The sequence below is a fragment of the Laccaria bicolor genome, genomic scaffold, assembly GCF_000143565.1.
Source record: "Laccaria bicolor S238N-H82 LACBIscaffold_19 genomic scaffold, whole genome shotgun sequence".
Lineage (NCBI taxonomy): Eukaryota > Fungi > Basidiomycota > Agaricomycetes > Agaricales > Hydnangiaceae > Laccaria > Laccaria bicolor.
In genome coordinates, this window is record NW_001889890.1 from 748847 (window position 1) to 769319 (window position 20473).

The 20473-nt window shown below is 49.9% G+C and overlaps 7 protein-coding genes across 7 annotated transcripts; 3 read left to right on the forward strand and 4 right to left on the reverse strand.

The window, feature by feature from the left end:
• Positions 1-545: 545 nt before the first annotated feature.
• On the reverse strand, positions 546-1721 carry LACBIDRAFT_300535 (Delta2-dienoyl-CoA-isomerase; the record flags this gene model as incomplete). The annotated part of the gene is made up of 7 exons (XM_001883184.1): positions 546-626; positions 678-735; positions 786-1057; positions 1116-1351; positions 1405-1517; positions 1573-1599; positions 1648-1721. 7 exons carry the CDS (start codon positions 1719-1721, stop codon positions 546-548), a joined length of 861 nt encoding a protein of 286 aa, XP_001883219.1.
• Positions 1722-1909: 188 nt separating this feature from the next.
• On the forward strand, positions 1910-3870 carry LACBIDRAFT_300536 (putative iron transporter; the record flags this gene model as incomplete). Its single annotated transcript, XM_001883065.1, has 8 exons — positions 1910-2070; positions 2124-2724; positions 2780-2981; positions 3034-3065; positions 3116-3291; positions 3352-3455; positions 3508-3629; positions 3679-3870. The coding sequence occupies 8 exons, from the start codon at positions 1910-1912 to the stop codon at positions 3868-3870; spliced, it is 1590 nt and encodes a 529-aa protein (XP_001883100.1).
• Positions 3871-4133: 263 nt separating this feature from the next.
• LACBIDRAFT_300537 (auxin efflux carrier transmembrane protein) lies at positions 4134-6019 on the reverse strand (the record flags this gene model as incomplete). The annotated part of the gene is made up of 7 exons (XM_001883185.1): positions 4134-4265; positions 4317-4350; positions 4404-5332; positions 5383-5486; positions 5544-5684; positions 5757-5917; positions 5967-6019. The coding sequence occupies 7 exons, from the start codon at positions 6017-6019 to the stop codon at positions 4134-4136; spliced, it is 1554 nt and encodes a 517-aa protein (XP_001883220.1).
• A 380-nt stretch (positions 6020-6399) lies between these two features.
• LACBIDRAFT_294714 (uncharacterized protein) lies at positions 6400-7839 on the reverse strand. Its single transcript, XM_001883186.1, has 5 exons — positions 7564-7839; positions 7492-7511; positions 7246-7444; positions 6557-7195; positions 6400-6504 (listed from the first exon to the last, which is right to left on the reverse strand). Exons 1-4 carry the CDS (start codon positions 7736-7738, stop codon positions 6558-6560), a joined length of 1032 nt encoding a protein of 343 aa, XP_001883221.1. The 5' UTR covers positions 7739-7839; the 3' UTR covers positions 6400-6504; position 6557.
• Positions 7840-8020: 181 nt separating this feature from the next.
• LACBIDRAFT_300539 (uncharacterized protein) lies at positions 8021-9211 on the forward strand (the record flags this gene model as incomplete). The annotated part of the gene is made up of 2 exons (XM_001883066.1): positions 8021-8828; positions 8880-9211. 2 exons carry the CDS (start codon positions 8021-8023, stop codon positions 9209-9211), a joined length of 1140 nt encoding a protein of 379 aa, XP_001883101.1.
• A 206-nt stretch (positions 9212-9417) lies between these two features.
• On the reverse strand, positions 9418-11713 carry LACBIDRAFT_191009 (NAD-dependent aldehyde dehydrogenase; the record flags this gene model as incomplete). Its single annotated transcript, XM_001883187.1, has 14 exons — positions 9418-9555; positions 9612-9706; positions 9767-9852; positions 9901-10117; positions 10172-10340; positions 10400-10707; positions 10755-10786; positions 10838-10867; positions 10920-10931; positions 10986-11052; positions 11103-11206; positions 11260-11460; positions 11514-11527; positions 11595-11713. 14 exons carry the CDS (start codon positions 11711-11713, stop codon positions 9507-9509), a joined length of 1503 nt encoding a protein of 500 aa, XP_001883222.1. The 3' UTR covers positions 9418-9506.
• A 537-nt stretch (positions 11714-12250) lies between these two features.
• On the forward strand, positions 12251-13444 carry LACBIDRAFT_300541 (uncharacterized protein; the record flags this gene model as incomplete). Its single annotated transcript, XM_001883067.1, has 2 exons — positions 12251-13043; positions 13101-13444. 2 exons carry the CDS (start codon positions 12251-12253, stop codon positions 13442-13444), a joined length of 1137 nt encoding a protein of 378 aa, XP_001883102.1.
• Between the last annotated feature and the right edge of the window lie 7029 nt (positions 13445-20473).

The following is a 20473-nucleotide window of genomic DNA, read 5'->3' on the forward strand; positions in this document are numbered from 1 at the left end:
CATCAATGTGGTATCAATGTACCTGCACGTCCACATGTAAACGTCGCCCCAGTGGTGGTTACGGGGATCCGCCCTGGGCCCTGGGTTATTCAATTGAAATTTAGTAAAGAAATTAACAGCTCGTGTTTTGGAGAGTGCTCACAGCAAGTTGACATATTTCAGAACCATGAGCTGACCTAATCATCGTCGAATCAATAGGCCTTAATATATGGAATGTTTCCTCCTGCTCCAACAAGGGTAGGAAATCTACTCTAGTTCGCAGATAACGGCGAGCAACACAGGCGGACCTAGAAGTCCTCGGGGAAGGCCAAGCACTGAAATGGGATATCCAGCGTAATTTGCCCAATGCTTGATTTTCACAGTCGGGGTCAACAAGTGGTAGTCGGGTGTTTGAATGCCCAAGCTCACATAGAAGAATTTTCATGCACATGTTGCTGAGAGAAAAGTGGCATCTTTGGGAGGGTTACTCCGGTGAACTCCATGATGATATTACTTATGCCAAAACCGAATGAATATTCCGTACATGCATAGCACTTGAAAGCCGGTCAGAGTTTTGAAGGGATTTTTAAAGCCGCGAAGCGCGCTGCATCCCTTTTCTTTGTTGCTCGCAAGTTCTCCGAGATATCCTATTCAGAGGTATCAAACCGATATGATATGCGGAAAACAGGTCAGCACACCTTAGTCATGAGAGCTGCAGCGTTCCAAGCACCAGTATAAGCCAGATTCTCTGGTACACTATCAAACTTCCTTCAGTGACCCTGTTAACTGATTGGAGTAAGACAAACCTATGGTCCCGGGAGTGCGTGATGAGATGCTTGGATCCCGAAACGGCCACAGGGCTCTTTGTCGCAATGAACTTGGCCAGCTCCAATGCGGCCTTGACAACCTCGTCGCGGCCCCCTTCAACCACCTTTGACAAGAGTCCTATCTTCTCTGCCTCCGCCGCAGAGAAGGTTCGGGCGGTGTATGTGAGTTCGCGAATGAGAGAGTGATTGCCTGTTATCTTTGGTAAGAAGGCGAGAGACCCGATGTCAGGTGCGAGGCCGATGTCCACTTCCTAGAGAGAAAGTGGAATGAGCGATAAAGAAAAGGCAGGAAATAATGCGTAGTTCTACCTTGATAGCAAAAGAAGAGTTAGAAGCTGCATACCGAATATCGCACACCGAAATCATGTCAACGCCCAGCCCTATGACGTGGCCATGGACGGCGACAATCACGGGAAAAGGAGCTCGTTCCGGAGCACCAACCGCACGCTGGAACCGAATCATCTCGTTCCTTGTGGCGAACGAAGCTCTGGCACTATCTCGGGATGTGTCTACTCCATTTCCGCCGAGAGAATTGGCATCATTCACTAATGGGAGGTGTCAACGAAGTTCAGAGAGGGGTCAATGAGGCAACGCGCACGATCCAATCCCGCTGTGAAAATCTTCGGAAAGGCGGAAGAGACAACCAGCGCCCTGCAATCGACGCCATCTTCTACAAGAGAGTCGAAGAGCTTTCCATAGGCCGTCCAGAACCTTTAAATCCAAAGTCAAACTGTAGTCAGACTACAAAGGTCGTTTGCACACGTACTCGGTCGAGAAGGCATTCACTGGGGCTCTACTCGCAAGTCAACAGTTTGTTTTTTACAACGAGAATGGTACAAACCGCGCAAGCTCGACGTGGAGAACGTAAGGCGAAGGTTCAGAGACCTTGAGCCACTTTGAGGAGTATTTCGACATGAACTTCCAATGGGAATGTTGGCAGAGGTTGGGCAGAGGTCATGGTTCTGTGATACCGGCAATGGCGTTCTACCGGAATGATGACAAATTTAAAGGAAATGCTGCGACAAACAACATTGATATGGTCGGAGCTTTTTTTCTGTCATGTCAATGACTTCTACTTACACTCCATTTCAAACCTCAATCAAATGCAACAACCAGAAGCGCTGACGCAGGAATGTCGTTTGGAAGTTGGCGCGAGCTCCAGGCTACCTGTTGATGGAGGCGATGTCCTACAGCCAGTCGATTCGGACGCTAACAAAATTGATACGAAAGGGCTCATTATGTTATCCCTGCTCCGCCTTTGCTCGTAGGTTCCTGACGTACCTCCTTCTTTCTTTCTTTTTTACTTGAATTTTGCAGCGCGTGGGGGGAAAGAAGTATCAACTTTGCTGTCTACCTCTTCCTCGTCCGGATATTTCCCAATACATTACTTCCGGCTTCTGTCTACGGCTTCTGCGTGACTGGCTCTGGAATACTTTTCTCCGGGTCCGTTGGGGGTGTCATAGACAAATACAATCGCCTCCTTGTCATTCGGTGTGCGACTGTCGGCCAGAAATTCAGTATGGGCATTATATACGCCGTGCTCATGGCTTTCTTCTTGACACCGCTCGGCCGCGGTTCTCCCGACTTGGTTGGCCCGCCCCTTGCCGCTTTCGTAGGGGTAGTCATTTCTGGAGCTATTTTGAAAGTTTCCACAGTCTGCTCGACAATATGTATTGAACGTGACTGGGCCTCTACTATTGGCAGCGATTCTTCCCAGCGTCTAACCAAGCTAAATACTTGGCTGCGTCGTATCGTAAGTATGATGACCTTTCAGCCAGTTACCCTTAATCGCAATATCCAGGATCTTCTCTGCGACCTCTTATCGCCTTTGTTCGTCTCGGCCCTATCTGCGGGAGTCAGCTATTCGTTTACCGCATCATTTCTCGTTTGCATGACCGGGGCGAGTTTCTTTCTAGAGGTACGTACCCGGATTGTTGTTCTCCTTTCTACTAATAGATGGGTCATGCGGTTAGATGTACCTCACTGGCGCAACATATCATCGATTTCCTGAGCTGTGGTCGGACCGCACATCAGAGGCCCGGAACGATGCAGCGCCGATAGTTGCTCCAGCTGATGCAAGAACCACTTCATGGCATCACCGCCTCCTCAACTTCATCAACCCTCGGGACATTATCTGCGACTTCGAGGAGTTCAGGAAATTACCAGTATTCTATAGTGAATTTTTCGGAATTTTGTTTCTCTCGAATGTGGACTGAAGCTTTTGTAGCATCGTTATCCATCGCAAGCATCTACCTTACAGTCTGTCATTCTGATGGAGACGAAAAGTCATAGCTTAAAAAAAATTCCAGGTCCTTTCCTTTGATGGAACGATGCTCACCTTCCTCAAAGACGCACATCATTACACTGACCCATTTATTGCAGGACAGCGTGCGGTTTGCACTGTTGCTGGATTGACCGGGACTCTGTTGTTCCCCATTATATCCTCAAAATTGGGACTTGTCCGTACAGGCTCATGGTCGATATGGTCAGTTGACAGGCATCTTATTGGAATCTGATTTTCAGTTTTGCTCGCCTCATGCACCAGGTTCGAATTTGTGTGCCTCATTCCCGTAGTCGTCGCGTTATACGTTGGCGCTCCGATCGGTGCAACTCATACTCCCACGTGGAACGCGTTTCTGCTTTTTGGAGGTGCCCTAAACTTTATTTCTAAGACGGGCACTTGGTTGCTGATATCTGGCAGGAATGGCATTTTCTAGGATCGGTCTGTGGATATTCGATCTCACTCAATTGCAAATTTTGCAAGAGTCACTTGAGTCGCATCCACGAAAAAATAGACTGACATCGTTCCAATATATTCTCCAGGTATGCGAACATTGTTTAGCGACCGTCATAGCTGATCTTGGGCTTTCAGAACATATTTGACATGACAAAATACGCTCTGACTATGGGACTAGCTCGCCCTTCAGAATTTCGTTGGGCAGGTCTCGTCAGTGTCATTGCAGTATTCGTTGGAGGTTTGTTATACACGTTTATGTATGCTTGGAGGGTTCGGGGTCACATCGCTCCGCACTGGCGTTGGTTGGCGAAATTCAAAATATTGTGAACCTTTCCCAAGGTCAATCGCAACACTGTTTGGATATCGAGTAACTGAGCATTCAATCTTTTAACACGTCCTGCCTCACATCCCTTTTCAAAGTATGGAGGAAACATCTAGGGGAATTCCGACTTCATATGGACTGCCCTTTTCTAAAGGATTGGAGGGTACAATGGAAGACCTTTTGTACCTCTACGGACAAAAATTCTACGCCGAGTCAATTCTAATTTTATTGCACCATCGATAAATCTGGAGCGTATGATGTATGTAAACTAAAATAGAAGTTGAATCGTGTACGCCGTGAGGGCGGTCATAGAGATAAACATGAGGAAATACTGGGGAATGAGAAACGCAGAAAGGTGCTCTGCGCTTCCTGTACCGCTGTATACTTGCGTCAGGAATACCTAAAAATACAATTTAACGTCACCTCAACGGAAGTATAACGACAAACTTGCCTGAGTGGTCGCGGTCGGAAGGCACGAGAAAAATCTGAGATGACAGAGTCAATGACGACACTGCAAAGGAAAATAAATCGTCCGCACATGCAAACAAATCGCAGAAGCTTGTCTTCCTCAGCGATAACGCCGACCTTGACTAGCCCTTGGCAAATCAAGACGCCCAGTACAGGCATCAATAACAATTTCCCAATTGCCAGCCAAGTTATTGCGCCTACTGGTAAATGCTTCCAACGATTCAAAGACACATTAAGCTGGGCAAGAGCGGACCCCAGGCATATCAGACCAAGAGGAACAGACGCGGCGCCAATGAAATTACAGGTGTCCATGATGAACGCCAGGGGAGGTTGACCATCGGGGCCAGGATGGATATAAGTCCCCGGGACTTCAACAAACAACGCCTTAAGTCTAGGTATAAGCGCAATGGGAAAAGAAATGAATATTGAGATTGATGGTGGGGTTAGGAATGATTTTAAGACGCGGCTTCCTCGAAGAACGCGGATCCGCCTGTTCTTCCTTGGTGGTGGCAAGGACTCAGAAAGTGCGGTGTCGACTGTGGTTACTGACGTTGTCGGGAGGATAGATTGGTTGTTTGGATGGAGCTCGGTATCGATAACATGGTTGCGTTGAGTTTCGACGCCGATAAGTGTCGGTTCAATGGAACTGATGCGTGACACGATCCCAACTTCCGTTGGCACAGTGGTTGTGGTGTCATCGTGGAAAGAAACATGTAGCTGGGCAGCCGGACACTGACGCTCCGGGTTGACAGGATCTTTTTCTTCATAATATTGTTCGTCATCCCCATTAACTGAGTCTCTGGTTGTATCTTCCAGGCTCGAGTCAGAGCTGCGCATCCGCGTAGTAGATAAAGATGCTTTGCGTATCATCCGTACCCAGAAATTAACCCAACCGCGCCGTTTGATGCGCATCGCTTGCTGCACCTCCTCAGGCTCGATATCGAGTCCAGCATAATCCATGGCAATGAGGTGGTGCCCACCTAGTGGAAATAGCGTTACCTATGGGAGAAGTCTAAACATCGGCTACCGAGGATGAGTGGCGTCCGCACCAAAAAGACAAGGATGAAAGCCGATATGTAAGCTACAGCAAGAGTTTGGTCGGTAGTTCCCTGAAACGGGGCCGCTCCAGTAATGCTCATAATTACGGACGTAGCTACATCGCAAGAAATCACGCGTCAGGCCGTAAACTCCATGAAGGAACGAAACATACGAATATCTCCAATATTCGCCCACCCTCCGGCGACCAAAATACCAAATCTAAACTGGTGCGGAACCCAGAAGATCTGACCAACTATCCACGCCAAAAGCATACCCAACGCTTCGTAGATAACGGCGACCAAAACGAGCGGGCCTAGCAGACGATCGTCAAGTGAGTATGTGTGCAATACATTTTCAGCGCCAAATCATTCAGACGCAGGCACACCTAAGGCGTGAACATTTTGAGAAGTAAACGCTGGGACAATCTTGGAAAACATCAAGCATGGAAACGCAATATTCAAGATGACTTGTCCCATCCCTCTGGCTGCCACGGCAGGAAAAATGTCGGCTTTCGTGATGACGAACCCGCTGGCGGTACATATCACGCTGGGTAACGAGTCAGTCGAATTAGCTGTGATAATTCGTTGCGACTTACAGTCGCAAAAGGGGGCGAAAGGAGGTCCAGATGAGCGCGCCAGCGGAAAGCATCGTTCAAAGGTGGCTGAAATGTAACGTTTTGAAGGGGGCGATGAGAAAAATGAGGGTGTGAGTCAGGAGAGCTCCACCCCGCTTTAAGTATGTCAGAGTCCAGACATGTCAAAAATGTTAAAAGGCCGCTTGGGGAAATAGGATGTGACTCGTGGTTTTGATTTTGATATCGATTGGACTTGGGGCTACTTGGGGACGATATTAAAACCGGCCCGGTGTCTTTCCGACGTGCGGAGACAGGGTTGTATAATTGTGCTGAAAACATACGGGTAGGTTAGTAAACTGTAGAGAGAAAATGAAAGTACTGATGGAGCCGCGAGCGAAAATGACATCGATCACATGCAGCAGCTGCGCTCTTGAATCTTCAAATTGAATGACCAAACGATGGTATAGTCACTGTTCACAGTTCGACCAGTTACATGTTACAAATATATACCCCTGACGTCTGACTGTCGTTGCGGGAGAAAACAAAAGACTGGTGACCTCTGCACGTAATAATTTCGGTCATATAGAATGAAATTAAAAGGAGGACTGTACCTTATTCCGTGTTCGGCACGAAGGGTCGAACACTTTGGAGAATCAGAACGTAAGGCGCCGTAATGCCGATGGAAGCCAAGGGAGTAGCGAGGAACATAAACGGAATCGCAAAAGCGTTCGATGGCTGGCTGTTGCCAGAGGAGCACAAGCCGGTCCATGTGATGAATGAAAGAGTAGACCAAACCACATCCCAACCGATGGACGATTGAGCAGGATGGGAATGAAGAATATTCCATGCGTTTGTGAAAGGTGAATCGTTTGAGACAACCGTTGCGGCAATGACGGTCCGTGCACGGATGGCAGCTGAAATGACAAAAATGATCAAGTACAACATACTCGTATGGAGCGAAAAACGTGAAGGGGATTTCGGCGTCCACAGAAGAGGTAAAAAGAGTAACGCATGCATTACTAAGAGGTTTGGTAGGAAGGTGCGCTCGTTCGTGAAGGGACTCGTCGCAACGCTCAAAAGGGAGATGAGCACGCTGAGCCAGAGTCTAGGGTTGGCTCGCGAGTTTTTTGGTAGAGGCGATGGTTCAGAGAGAAGAAGAGCTATATAGAAGAGATTACTGGCAACTGAAATAGCAACAAGTTGCCCGAGAAGCATATACGCCCAGAGGTGCTTGACATGATGTTGGGGTCCTGTAATCACAGAGTCAGATCATATGAGAGGAAGCTGGCTCACAGCTGACCTTTCGTCGCAAGGAAAACCGTCCAAGCGCCAACGGTAAACAAACAAAGTTGTTCGCTCCACCACCAATTGAGGGGACCAACGCACACAGAGGCCCATGCTTCTTCGAAAAGAGACGTATTGAGCAACCAGGACGATATGCGCTCTATGACGATATCGCCCTTGTGAAGGTTTTGGCTTTCAAATTTAACAAAACTCCACTGAGATTTGTGAGTTAAGTAGCTATGGAAACCTGCGGGATGCTTACTGAAATATATTCGAACATATCTGAGTGGAAATTCAACCAAGTGAAGTGGTATACACTCGCAAAGTGACTCACAGAACCATGTGTGGGTTAGGGATGCGATCGTCAGCGCTGTAAATGCTGCAATCTTGAGTTTTGGTTGCTTTGGGCTCGGTGGAGGCAGACTTTGATAAATCAACCAGAAAAGCCCGAAAATCACCAAGAAGTATGACGAAAAGACGCCCAAAGCCAGGTATTGTGGAATGTTCATAGAAGATCGGGACAGGAGTTCGTTAAGAAATGACAGAGTTCTGTGCTGAAGCCTTCACGATGAAGCAGGAAAGGAAGCTCAGACGGCGGCGAGACTTGAATCTGAGGGTTCAAGATGACAAGAACGTTTATAGTATTACAAATGATGGTCGATTTATAATACAGAAAGCATGATCAAACCTTATAGTCATATGACCTTTGCTTGTGTCTGAACCGTGGCTAAACGAGTCAAATTTGAAAACCACGCGCCATCGCATCCAACCATCACCCCAAGACTACAGAAATGTCTTCAATAGTGATGCCCTCATTCCCTGCTGAAATCACCGACCTCTTTATCGATAATTGCTACGAGGGTTTGGATTCCTCTTGTGCCACTCTCATCTCATGCAGCCTTGTATGTAAGCAATGGGTTTCCGCCACACGCCGCCAACTTTTCTCGGATGTCACCATCTCAATGGGTCGCGGTATCCTCCAATTCGGAGATCTCTTCCATTCTCCAAACGCAACCATCACGCCCTTTGTTAAGTCTATGTCAATCGTCGCAGCGGATGCGAACCGTCAGACGGGTACCCAAGAGAAATCGCTTGTCCAATTACTGTCAAAGCTGGCCGTCGTTCCATTCCATTCCTTTTCACTGGAATTTGCAGATGGAGAAGGGTCCACAAAGGAACGTTCTCCTGAGCCTCTTTCGACCTTTGCGCGTGACATCATTGGCTCTTATCACCAAGTGGTGGACCTCACTCTCCACTGTGATTTCGGCACTTTATCAGAGCTGGTTGACCTCGTCTGCTCACTCCCATCCTTAACATTCGTCGATCTTTCCCCTCGAATTGAAGATTCAAGCATCTGTCCCGAACGTTGCCCACCTGCGACACTGCAGAAAGTTAAAATTGAGAGGGGCCTTTTACCGGTCCTGGATTGGATCTCAAACATCACGCCGGACCATTCAATCTCTGATATCTTCCTCGTTTACGCCCTTACAGCTGATAATACAACAAAGATATCCCAATTTCTCAAGTCACAGGGAAACAAACTGACTGAGTTGGCTTTGAAGTCAAAGGACGTGCCCAAACGAAGAAATCCGTTTGGAAGTGAGTCTTGAATTGCTGTCTTCTGGATCCGATTTGATTTTTGTATTGCAGAGGCACACATAGACATCTCCGGCAACACCGGCCTCCATACTCTGGAACTTCACTCCCTACATCCAGAGCATCTAAAGGGCACCCTTGACAGCGTGTCTGCCACGCTATCGGAACTGAACATTGATCTCGGACCGCACTTTAGAGGTGATGAAGTGGTCGGCAGTGAAAGGGTGAACGAGATGCTTTTCGGACCACACTTCCTTCAGCTCAAGAACCTTACAATTGGACGGAAGAAAATAGCCCTTCCAGTTTCAGAAGCAGTGCCATCTTTCGTAGGGAATCTTCATCTGTTGGACACCCCACCAAGAAGAGCGTACCGTCTATTGTTATGAAATATTTTTCGTTGTTCATACAATGTATAGCGGCTTCGTGGTTCGATGTATATTGTCAATCTGCACATGGGTACCTTTCGAGCACTGGGTGGCCTTTGTTCGTCATGAGAATGTGGACCGATACGGATTTGAGAGGCTTCAAGCGTGTTGAATCGCAATTCGCATTCTGCGTGACCACCTGAAGGGAGGAAGGGTGGGACAGAGCAGAGATATACATTCAAGATCACATTTACACGACTTCTTACACTATTGTACATATACACTTCTTTCAGACTGGTTCAATGCGGCATGAGATTCACAGAGTGTGGCCAAGGTTTATGTGCACCGCCTTGACATTCGTGTAACTAACATTATCAAGTCAAAACGTGATTAAAAAAAGAGGATAGGGAGAGGCACTAACTTCAACAAAGCATACTCCCCAAGCTCACGTCCGATACCGGATTGTTTGTATCCACCGAAGGGCACATTTGCGTGGAGTTGATTGATGCAGTTGACCTGTAGGCAGACAGGAGTTATGAGCGACGCAAGACTCAAGTCAAGAGGAGGTGTGCGTACCCAGACGGTACCAGCTTGGAGCTTGTGAGCAGTCTCAATGGCGCGGTTGATGTTCTGGGTGAATACAGCAGCAGCGAGACCGTAGACTAGCCGGACGCATCAGTAATGCCCTTTGACTCTAGGCTAAGACGAACCAGTATCGTTGGCTTGTTTGATGATGTCTTCATCATCCTCGAACTTGATGACGACACCAACGGGGCCGAAGATCTCCTCCTTAACGATCCTCATGTCGGGTTTTGTCTCCGTGAAGATGGTAGGGGCGATGAAGTACCCTTCGTTGCCTACGCGGTCGCCTCCAATGTGGACCTTGGCACCTTCGACCTTGCCAGAATCGATGTACCCCATGACGCGCTGCACGAAGAGCGGTTAGTATTCGTAATTTATCGTTATAAGAACGCAACTCACGTCGTATTGGATCTGCGAGACCTGCGGACCCTGGTCAACGTCCTTACCAAATGGATCTCCAATGCGGATAGCCTGGGCTTTTGCTGTCAACTTCTTAAGGAATTCGTCATAGATTCCCGACTGCACGAAAATCCGAGTTCCGGCGCAGCATGCTTGGCCATGATTCCAGCTGCATGATTTCCAAGAGTCAGACTCATGGGGGCCGGGCGGCAGGGCAGGTACACGCACAAAATTCCATGAGCCGTCCAATTCACAGCTTGCTCCAGGTCTGCGTCATTAAAGATGATGTTTGGGCTCTTCCCACCGAGCTCAAGCGTAACCGTTTTCAAATTGCTCTTCGCAGCAGCCTCCATGATCTTCCTCCCGACGAGGGTGCTGCCGGTGAATGCGACTTTCTCAATCTTCAAGTGCGAGGAAATTGCGGCGCCTACGGTTGGGCCGTAGCCGGTGACAATGTTGACGGAGCCAGGAGGGAAGCCGGCTTCTTGAATGAGCTCGCCCATGCGGATGGCCGTCAGGGGAGTGAATTCGGAAGGCTGGGAAAAATGTGAGTAGACATTGGGGAAAGCGACAGATAATCTACCTTCAGGACAATGCTATTCCCAGTTGCGAGAGCTAGTAAGTTGAAAGTCAGAGTGAGTTACGTGTACGGGGCACGGGACATACCAGGCCCAATTTTCCAGGCCAGCATGAGGACTGCAAGAGGTCATTAGTTAGGGGCCCCTCGTAAGAGGGTGGGTGGCCTTACGAGGGAAATTCCCTGATAAACAGATGTCAATGGGGGTGAAGGAAAGAGATGAGTAGTCAGACTCACAAGGAATGATCTGTCCGACGACACCAATAGGTTCATGGCGCGTGTATATGAGCTTCTTCTCGTCGGTCTACAACAAGGGATGAGCAGAACGAAAAAGCGGTTCTTTAAGAAACGTACCTCGAGAGTTTGTCCAGAGATCTTGTCTGACCACCCAGCAAAATATTTGATGACGCTGATCGAGAACGTTACATCAACTCCCAGAGCCCAGTCGAAAGTCTTGCCTGTGTTTCGTTGTCAACTCCGATTTGTTTCAAATAGGAGGCAGAAAACGCACCGTTATCCAACGCCTCGATCGCTGCCAATTCTTCCTTGTGGGTCTCCATCAGTTGTGCAAGCTTCCAGAGAAGCTCGCCGCGTTTGGGTCCTGAAGCATTCAATCCCCAAGTTGTGTCAAACGCTTTCTGAGCTGCCGCGACAGCAAGGTCGACATCCTCCTCAAGGCCCTCAGAGATTTTGGTGATGAGTTGGCCGTTTGCTGGAAAGGAGAGGCTGAGAAAGAAAAACAGGTACTATAAGACAGGGACGAACCTGGGTTGATGACGCTGCGATAAGATAACAGTTTGGGTACAGTAAGGTGGCTGGCAAACATGAAAATCTCCTGGCACTTACTCGATCGTTGTGCCCTTTGAGCCGTCGACAAACTTGCCATCGATGAAGAGACCGGTACTAAAAGATGTCTTGCCTTTGTACGCAGGCGTATTCCATTCCTTTGTGAACGTGGTAGGCATCGCAGTACTTATTTGTGGCAGGGGATGTTGCTGCGGTGATCAAACAGACTCGTAGCGATTATATATCTTGGTCGCTGTGTGAAATTACAAACAGATAGATAGATAGATTAGAAGCGAGGAGCATGTCATGTGGGATAAAGTTTCTTATTTCCGGTTTGATTCCGCGACTCCACAAGTGACGAGTAGGGTCGTTTGTTAGATCATGCACTTCGCCTTGACTTGGCTTTTATTGAGACCGCTGGTACAGTGCTGAAGAGGCAAAGACTAGGAGTAGTCGCTATACATAATTCCTTTGGTTTGCGCGGTGGAGGTACGAAGCTGCTTCCATTCCCGACTCGCAAATTGCAATGAGGCACCGGGTAACTTGAGCCGGTGTCATGTGACCGCACTTGTTCAGGTGACGTTCAACACGTAAATTTTTTTGTCACAGCAGACGCCATCAAATTGAAAATATTGACCATCTACCATCCAGCTGGAGTTCTGCCGACGCTAAAAAAATCTCTTCCAAAAATCGAAATCAAGAGTATACTTCAAGTTATGGTGAGGCCGTCTGAAATCGCCTCCTATGGTAACCAGTCATTTTCTGCGGAGATCGTCGACCTCTTTCTCGATGACTGTCAGAAGGATTCCGCCACCCTCATCTCGAGCAGCCTCGTCAGTAGGAAATGGGCCCTCTCCACACGCCGCCACCTATTCTCGAACATCACCATCTCTGTTGGTCGCGGTATCGGACGGTTCGGTGACCTCTTCCACTCTCCGCACGCGACCATCACGCCCTTCGTCAAGTCACTATCCCTCATCGCAGAGGGAGCACAATGCAGCACAAACGGAGAGCAGTCGGAATTCCTCATCCAACTGCTCTCCAAGCTGAGGGTCGTACCGTTCCGTACCTTTTCACTTAAATTCAAAGAACAGGGTGGATACGTGCTAAGGAAAAATCCTCTCTCTGCGCAAGCGCGTGGCTTCGTGTCGTCCTATCGCACTGTGGTAAACCTCTGCCTCCATTGCGAGTTCAGAACGATTACAGACCTGGTTGAGCTGATCTGTTCACTTCCCTTGTTGGAGGTTGGAGATCTCTCTGTGCAAATTCACGAGTCGTACGGTGATCCCCAGCATCGCCCACCGTCGACACTGCGAAAGGTGATACTTTGGAGACGGTTCCAGCCAATTTTGGATTGGATCTCAGACATCACCCCTGATCATTCGATCTCTGATATTATTCTCAACTACGATCCCGACTTTCAAAATTCTGGAAGAATCTCCCAATTTTTGGCTTCCCAGGGGAACAAATTGACCCACTTGACGTTAGAATTGTCGCGGGAATTCAAACGTGAGTCGTGACTTAAGTACTCCATTTCTCCGCTAGATCCTGATGTGATTTCTATAGGCTACTACTTCCCAGCTTCGTTTATAAATATTTCTTCCAATGGTGGCCTCGGTCGCCTAGAGCTCCATAATTTATCACCGGATGATGTGGAGAGTATCCTCAACAGCGTATCCACCTCATCGCCGGTGGAAATCGCGATAACTTTTGGTTTATTCCCTGATTATATCATTCGCGACTTGACCAACAAATTCGATTCAATATTTTCTGAACCACGTTATGATCACTTGAGGAGCCTTGCGGTCAGCTTCTCCGGAAGGGACTTGGACCCCGAGAATACCTTTCCACATTGCTGGAGCCGTGGTATTCTCACAGGATTCACTGCACCACCCGAAATTCGAGATTAGTGGAGCTGATTCGGACCCCGGGGATACCAATGGCATTCTTACAAGCCACCCGAACCTCGGCTTTCGCTAAGGTGTAATGTAGCTTCCATAACTCACTCAAGATCAATACCATTCATATAAACCTTCCAATCCCGATGTCGCGGCTCATGCGCAAGCGAATCTGTCCCGACACGCTCTCACACTGCTGCATGTATCATTCCCCAGGCAACGTTCGCCTCTAGATCTTATTGATGTATGAAACTTGACACATCCACCGCGCCAAAGTCCTTGAGAAAGGAATCCAACTTTTTTGAATGAATTTGAGGTTTTGAATCAAGAGAAAGTCAGAGTCGACCATCAGATTCACACAACTGGTGAACCCTAGACCTTGGAGGGAGTACCCCCAATTGCTCTATAAACTAAGTATCAAGCTTCACTAGCACTTCTCACGCAAAACCGTTATTTTTCTTATCGGTCTTTACAGAAGTACTGTTCGGTGTATGACTGACTGTCAAATACCCCTTATACCTCGGGCCTCACTCTAGAAAAACTCGGAAAGACCTCAGTGAACTGTACTCTAATTTTTCATACGTGAACTCTGGCTAATCAGAGTCCCAAAACCATCAAATATATTTGTCCCAGTGCTAGGTTTCGTTTTTGGCTTTTCATCAGCCCCCACTCACAAAAACGAGCTCAATGAAGTCCCCTCTTAAGAAGATAAATTCGGCGATTTGGTAGTTGTCATACAGGTGGTGATTAAGTGAAGAGCTCCCTGCCACGTAGGGGGTTCCCAGCAATGAATTAATGAAGTTTCGAGGTATTCAGTGAGTTATCCAGCTGGCTCGTCTCTAACCTCTCCCATGCAACGCCCCAATAATTACAACCACACTCGCTATAAGTTATCCAGCCTACTCGTCTCTAATCTCTCCCATGGGCTCTTGGACCGGAACCACGTGGCACCCCGACTAGGACCCCAAAAATTTTGGGCGACTCGTCGACATCGAAACGAATCCACCGGTCTAGATACTGCTAAATACCTACTTTAAGACTCAAAACAAAACAAAAAAAGACCAGAGGATGTCTGGGTCAGGAGGGAAGACCAAGAATCAGGCAGCGTCAATGCAAAAAGGCAAACCAACACCTACGGCAGGTCGACAAAGTCGATCAGCAGAAATTGAAGCACAGGAGCGGGGAAAAACGAGGTCGACAGCCACGGTAGTATTGGATGATGAAGATCAGGAAATTGGAGATTCGGTGAAGGGTAGGGCCTATCTCGAAGAGAAGATGCTTCTGGTTCCGGACGGTGCGCCGCTCACTATGGACGCGCTCTCGATAACGTTGTTCCACATCTCGGCTCTGGCGGGAGTGGGACGACCGGCAGTCAACGCAATCCGCGCGGTCGCTTACCTTCTCAAGATGATCGAGTACGAAGCGATAGCAGAGACTGTCAGGGACATAGCAAGCGCACAATTCAACGAGGTGGCCAGCGATTTAAGGGAGTTTACGGAGGGATTGAGGGAGAAGTTGGTGGAGGAAATCGAGGGTAAGACGGCAGATCTGGAAAAGAAGGCTGGGGAGCTGGGAGAGGCGGTAGAAAAGGCGGCACAGCAGGCTGGTAACACAGGTGGTATTTCGTACAGGGACGCTCTGACCAGGACATCCTCGGGTGCGCCTATGGATGCTAACCCACGTCTAGCGGCGAAGGAGAGCATCAGGCAACGCCAGTCGCTGATCGACCTGCCCAGAGGGTCGAGTCTTAGGGATTGTGCTAACTCTGATCTAGCTAGCAAGTTTTCCGAGGCCATGGGGCGTGCAACTGCGCAAAAACACAAAATTAGGTCGGCCATCAAGATCAAGAATGGGGGTGTCCTGGTGGAGATGGCTACGGACGAGGGGGCGGCGTGGCTGGCCTCTAAGCCCAACGCAGTGGCCTTCCTGCGTGAGCTTGGAGAGTCGGAGGCCTCTTTCAAAGCGAGGTCTCACAACGTCGTTGCCTACTACGTGCCTCTAAGCCTAGACACCAACAGCGACAAAGACAGAAAGGAAATCGAGGAGGTAAACAACATACCGGAGGGAGGTCTAACGAAGATAAGGTGGATCAAGCCCCCGATGCGCAGGCGACCGGACCAACGATTCGCGCACATCATTGCCACCTTCTCGGACGTGGACTCGGCCAATCGGGCGATAGCAAACGGCTTGACGATTTGCAACAAGAGAGTGTCGGTAGAAAAGTGTAGGAAGGAGCCTATCAGGTGTCTGAAGTGCCAGGGATGGGATCACGTCGCTGCTGAGTGCATTATTGGCAAGGAAGTCAATATCTGTGGTACTTGTGGGGACAGGGATCACTGGACCAGTAAGTGCGGGAAACGTGATGTTACTCACTGTACGTCCTGCAAGACGGACGACCATTCCAGTTGGGACCGTGGATGCCCGACTTTCCTCCGGAAGGTGGAAGAGCTCAACGCGAGGGATCCAGCAAACGACCTGCCCTTTTTCCCAGCAAAGGAGTCATGGACGTGGTCGCCATCCTATCCACCACAGGCACGATGGGCGTCGCCAGCGGAGATCCAGGTCAAGGCTGCCCCTCTAGGATCGCAGAGGAGCAGATACAAGCAAACACAGCTGAACTTCGCGCCTGCGGCTTCGGGTGGGAGACCGTACACCAAGGAGTCGCGAACGCGTCAGGCCTCGAGCCCATCAGCAGCTAAGTCTCCCCCTCCTCACTTCCCCAACCCAGAATCCCCCATAGCCCCCCCTTCCTTGGATAATAGTTTGACTCCAGTTGACAGTGTCACCCCTCAGGTTGTTACTCATGTCTGAACAACTGGAACGTACGCCAACAAGAATACGAATACTTCAAATAAACCTCAACAAGTCTCAAAATGCGCATTTGGATCTGTACAACAAAATATCAAAGAAGGAATGGGACGTCGTCTTGGTGCAAGAGCCACATGTCACGCCTTTGGGCAACATTAGGACCCCGAACGGCTACGTGGCGGTCACTCCAGTGGATAGGTACAAGGACGGCGCACTGACCACGAGGGCAGCAACTTGGGTCAGCTCTGACCTGGCCACTAGGTCATGGAAGATCATGAATGTACCGGGCACCAATGACATCACGGTAATACAGATGGCAGGCGCGTACGGAAGGCTCACAATCATCAATATCTACAACGACTGCACACACTCCAGGAATCTGCGTATGGTACGCGAGTTCATACGCGAACACCGCGCGGATGTTCTGTCAAGACCAGGTGATCAGTTGGTGTGGGCAGGTGACTTCAACAGGCACCATCCCATGTGGGACGATGAGAACGACGATCGACTTTTCACGCCAAGGGCCCTGGATGATGCGGGTAAACTGATCGAGATCGTGGCAGACCTGAATTTACAGATGGCCCTGCCCAGGGGCCAGCCGACGCTGGAACATCTGGTCACAAAGAAGTACTCGCGCCCCGACAATTTCTGGTGCACGGAGGAGACCTATGATCAGATTGTCCGCTGCGAGGTTGACCCCACGCTAAGACCACCAGGAACTGATCACTTTCCGATAGTTACTTACATCGATTTGCCACAGGAGCGTGTTGTTCCCAAGACGTCCTACAACTTCAGGGCGGTCGACTGGGAGGATTTCCAGGAAAATCTGGCCATACGATTGCTCGAAATCCCCTCCCCTCAGCCGCTCAGGACGGAGCACCAATTCCAAGAAGCAGCGGCGAACCTCACAGAGGCCTTACAGGACACGATCCGCACTAGGGTCCCCGAGAACAAGCCTTGCCCCTTCTCGAAAAGGTGGTGGAACAACGACCTCAGTAGGCAGAGGACCAGTCTGAAAAAGCTAAGTCGCGCTGCGTACAAGTTTAGAGCACTCCCAGATCACGTTTCACACACAGAACTGCGGAAAGCCAGAAATGCGTATGGGGAGGCCATATTGAAGGCGAAGAAGCAGCATTGGGAGGACTTCCTGGAAAACGCGGCCGAACAGGACCTGTGGACGGCAAACCAGTACTTTAAGGAGCCCACAGGTGACGGAGGTAAATCACGTATCCCAACGCTTAAGGTACCTGGCGACAACGCGAACGGTCTTATGCAAGAAGTCAACACGAATGAAGGTAAGGCTAGGGTGCTGGCACAAGCATTCTTCCCGAAGAAGCCAGACCGCTCCAGGGTCCCAGAGGACTATGATTACCCCGAACCGCTCCCACCACCGTCGGCCATTATGCCTGAACAGATCGAGCGCCAAATCAGGCGACTGTCGCCCTACAAAGCGAGTGGTCCGGACGAAATCCCCAACGTGGTGCTTCAGAAGTGTCTAGATCAACTGATGGATTACCTGCTACATCTGTTCCGAGGGGTTTTTGCGCTGAAAACTTACTATCCAGGTTGGCAGGAATTCACTACAGCAGTGCTCAGAAAGCCAGGCAAACCAAGTTACGAAGTACCGAAGGCCTATCGCCCCATAGCCTTGCTGTGCACCATCCCCAAGGTACTAACGGCGATAGTTGCAGAGAATGTGGCCTACCTGGTGGAGGGACACTCCCTGCTGCCGGACACACACTTCGGTGGACGCCCTGGACGCACAACGACAGATGCAATTCACTACCTGGTGGGTAAGATCAAGGCGGCGTGGGGACGGAAGAAGGTGGCTTCAGTGTTGTTCCTCGACGTGGAGGGCGCCTTCCCAAATGCGGTAACCGACAGACTTATTCACAACCTGAAGAAGCGACGGATCCCTACAGTCTACGTCAAGTTTGTGGAGCGGCTCCTGGCAGGAAGGAAGACGCGACTCAAATTCAACGACTTTGTATCTGGGTATATGGATATTGAAAACGGTATAGGCCAGGGAGACCCCATCTCCATGCTGTTGTACATCCTGTACAATGCGGACTTGCTAGAGGCGTTACGGCGTCTGGACGAAGATGCAATCGGCTATGTGGACGATGCTTTGGTCATCGCAACGGCCAAGACGCTCAAGGGATCGACTCGAGCACTCAAGAACTACATGGAGCGAAGGGATGGGGGATTCGACTGGGCCCAAGACCACAACTCAAACTTTGAAATAAGCAAGGTGGCAGTGATGCATTGTCAGCCACAGGCGAGGAAGCCCACCGACCCCCCCAACCCGGTGCTCCGACTGCGGGGAAAGGTAATAAAGGATGTATTGAGCTACAAGTACCTTGGTGTGCATGTGGACAATCAGTTGCGTTGGAAGATCCAAGAGAATGAAGCGATGGCGAAGGCCACCTCATACATTCTCATGTTTCGAAGGCTGACACGTACTAACCTAGGTGTACGACCTAGACTAATGCGACTACTCTACAACTCGGTTGCCGTCCCCAAGATGACGTATGCCCTTGACGTCTGGTATGTACCTCCGCACAAGAAGGAGGGCAAGAGGAACAACAGCGGGTCTGTGAGGGCGCTGAAGTCGATGGGAAAGGTACAGAGGATAGCGACGAGGGCGATCACTGGAGGGCTGTGGTCATCGCCTAACGACCTACTAGATGCGCATGCTGGAGTTTTGCCGGTCAATCTGCGACTCGAGCGTGTGTGCCACGCAGCAGCTGTACGGGCAGCAACGTTGCCAAAGGGTCACCCCATCCACGCAATGATACGAGGGTATAGTAAAACCCCAGCAAAGACTCATCTTGCCCCCCTACAGAAACTAAACGAGTACTTCAAAATCAAGCCTCGCCGTGTGGAGACGATTACCCCACTACCCCGCCCGCCTACGTACAAGACGAACTTCACAACGACCATAGCTGGCTCAAAGGAGGAATCAATCAAAGATGAAGCAGCGGATGGAGCGGACGTCAAGATCTACACTGACGGTTCTGGGTTTGAGGGAAACGTGGGGGCGGCGGCAGTCATGTATAGGAAGGGTTCCGATGAGCCAGAGAAGGTGCTGAGGCTACATCTGGGTTCGCTGAAGAAGCATACCACCTTTGAAGGCGAGGCGGTTGGTTCCATCCTTGCGGCATGGATGTTACAGGGTCAACCAGAGGTAGGGACGGTGGCAATCACCTGTTACACTGACAACCAGGCGTTCATTAGAGCTACAGGGACAAGGAGAGCGGGGCCAGGCCAATACTTGGTCCTGGAGTACCTCAGGCTAACGGAGGAGATGGGGGATGGTACTGACAACTTAGGACCCACAGGACCGGCAAAGTTCGCCCTTAGATGGATAGCCGCGCACAACGACGTCAAAGGTAACGAAAGGGCTGATGAAGAGGCCAAGAAAGCAGCGCAGGGCGACTCGAGCCCGCCCGAGGAGTTGCCGCCCATGCTACGTAGACGTCTGCCCCACAGTGCAGCGGCAATCAAGCAGGACCATGCGGAGAAGCTGAAAGCCAGGTGGCTCTTAGCCTGGGGGGCTTCTCCACGCTATGCAAGGTTTCAGCACATCGACCCCGACTTTCCTTTCAACAAATACCGGGCCATTAGCGACCGACTATCGAAGTCCCAAGCGAGCCTACTAATGCAAATTCGGACAGGTCACATTCCGTTGAACGCCTACCTATACAAGATCAAGAAGTCGGTTACCAGCCGATGCGATGCGTGTTGGGGAATCGGGCTTTGGACGATCACGGAGACGGTAGTCCATTACCTCTTCGAGTGTCAGGCATATGCGGCAGAACGTTACGACATGGATAGGGCACTGGGTCGTCATGCCAGGGATCTGAAAGGCATTCTGTCCCATATGGACGGGGTGAAGGAGTTGCTCAAGTATATGGGTCGGACGGGTAGATTTAAGATGACACATGGTGACATGATAGGTGATGTGTCTCACCTGGAATCCGAGGAAGTTTGACAGGTAGCGCTTTGACTTACAGGGAATATAGCAAGAGCGAGGAAGACGCAGAAAAGCTGGCCTTTTGGGGCCAGCGGGCACGCCCACAACCCCCCTCTTATCTTTACCCGCATTTCAGCTTGCGGACATCAAGCTCAAGAACCTCATGCTCAGAAAACCAGCTTCAAATACGCGCATTCACGCGGACAGACAAACTCATTTACGAACTTTATTTCCTACGTGCTCGTCCCATCACGCTG

What these genes read in the sequence shown, in the direction of transcription:
- LACBIDRAFT_294714 (XM_001883186.1), bottom strand. Translation starts at nt 7,738, where the DNA reads ATGAACATTCCACAATACCTGGCTTTGGGCGTCTTTTCGTCATACTTC. An exon ending in CCTAACCCACACATGGTTCT is followed by an intron (nt 7,512 to 7,563) that starts GTGAGTCACTTT and finishes ATTTCCACTCAG; the next exon opens with ATATGTTCGAATATATTTCA. An exon ending in GGTTTTCCTTGCGACGAAAG is followed by an intron (nt 7,196 to 7,245) that starts GTCAGCTGTGAG and finishes CTGTGATTACAG; the next exon opens with GACCCCAACATCATGTCAAG.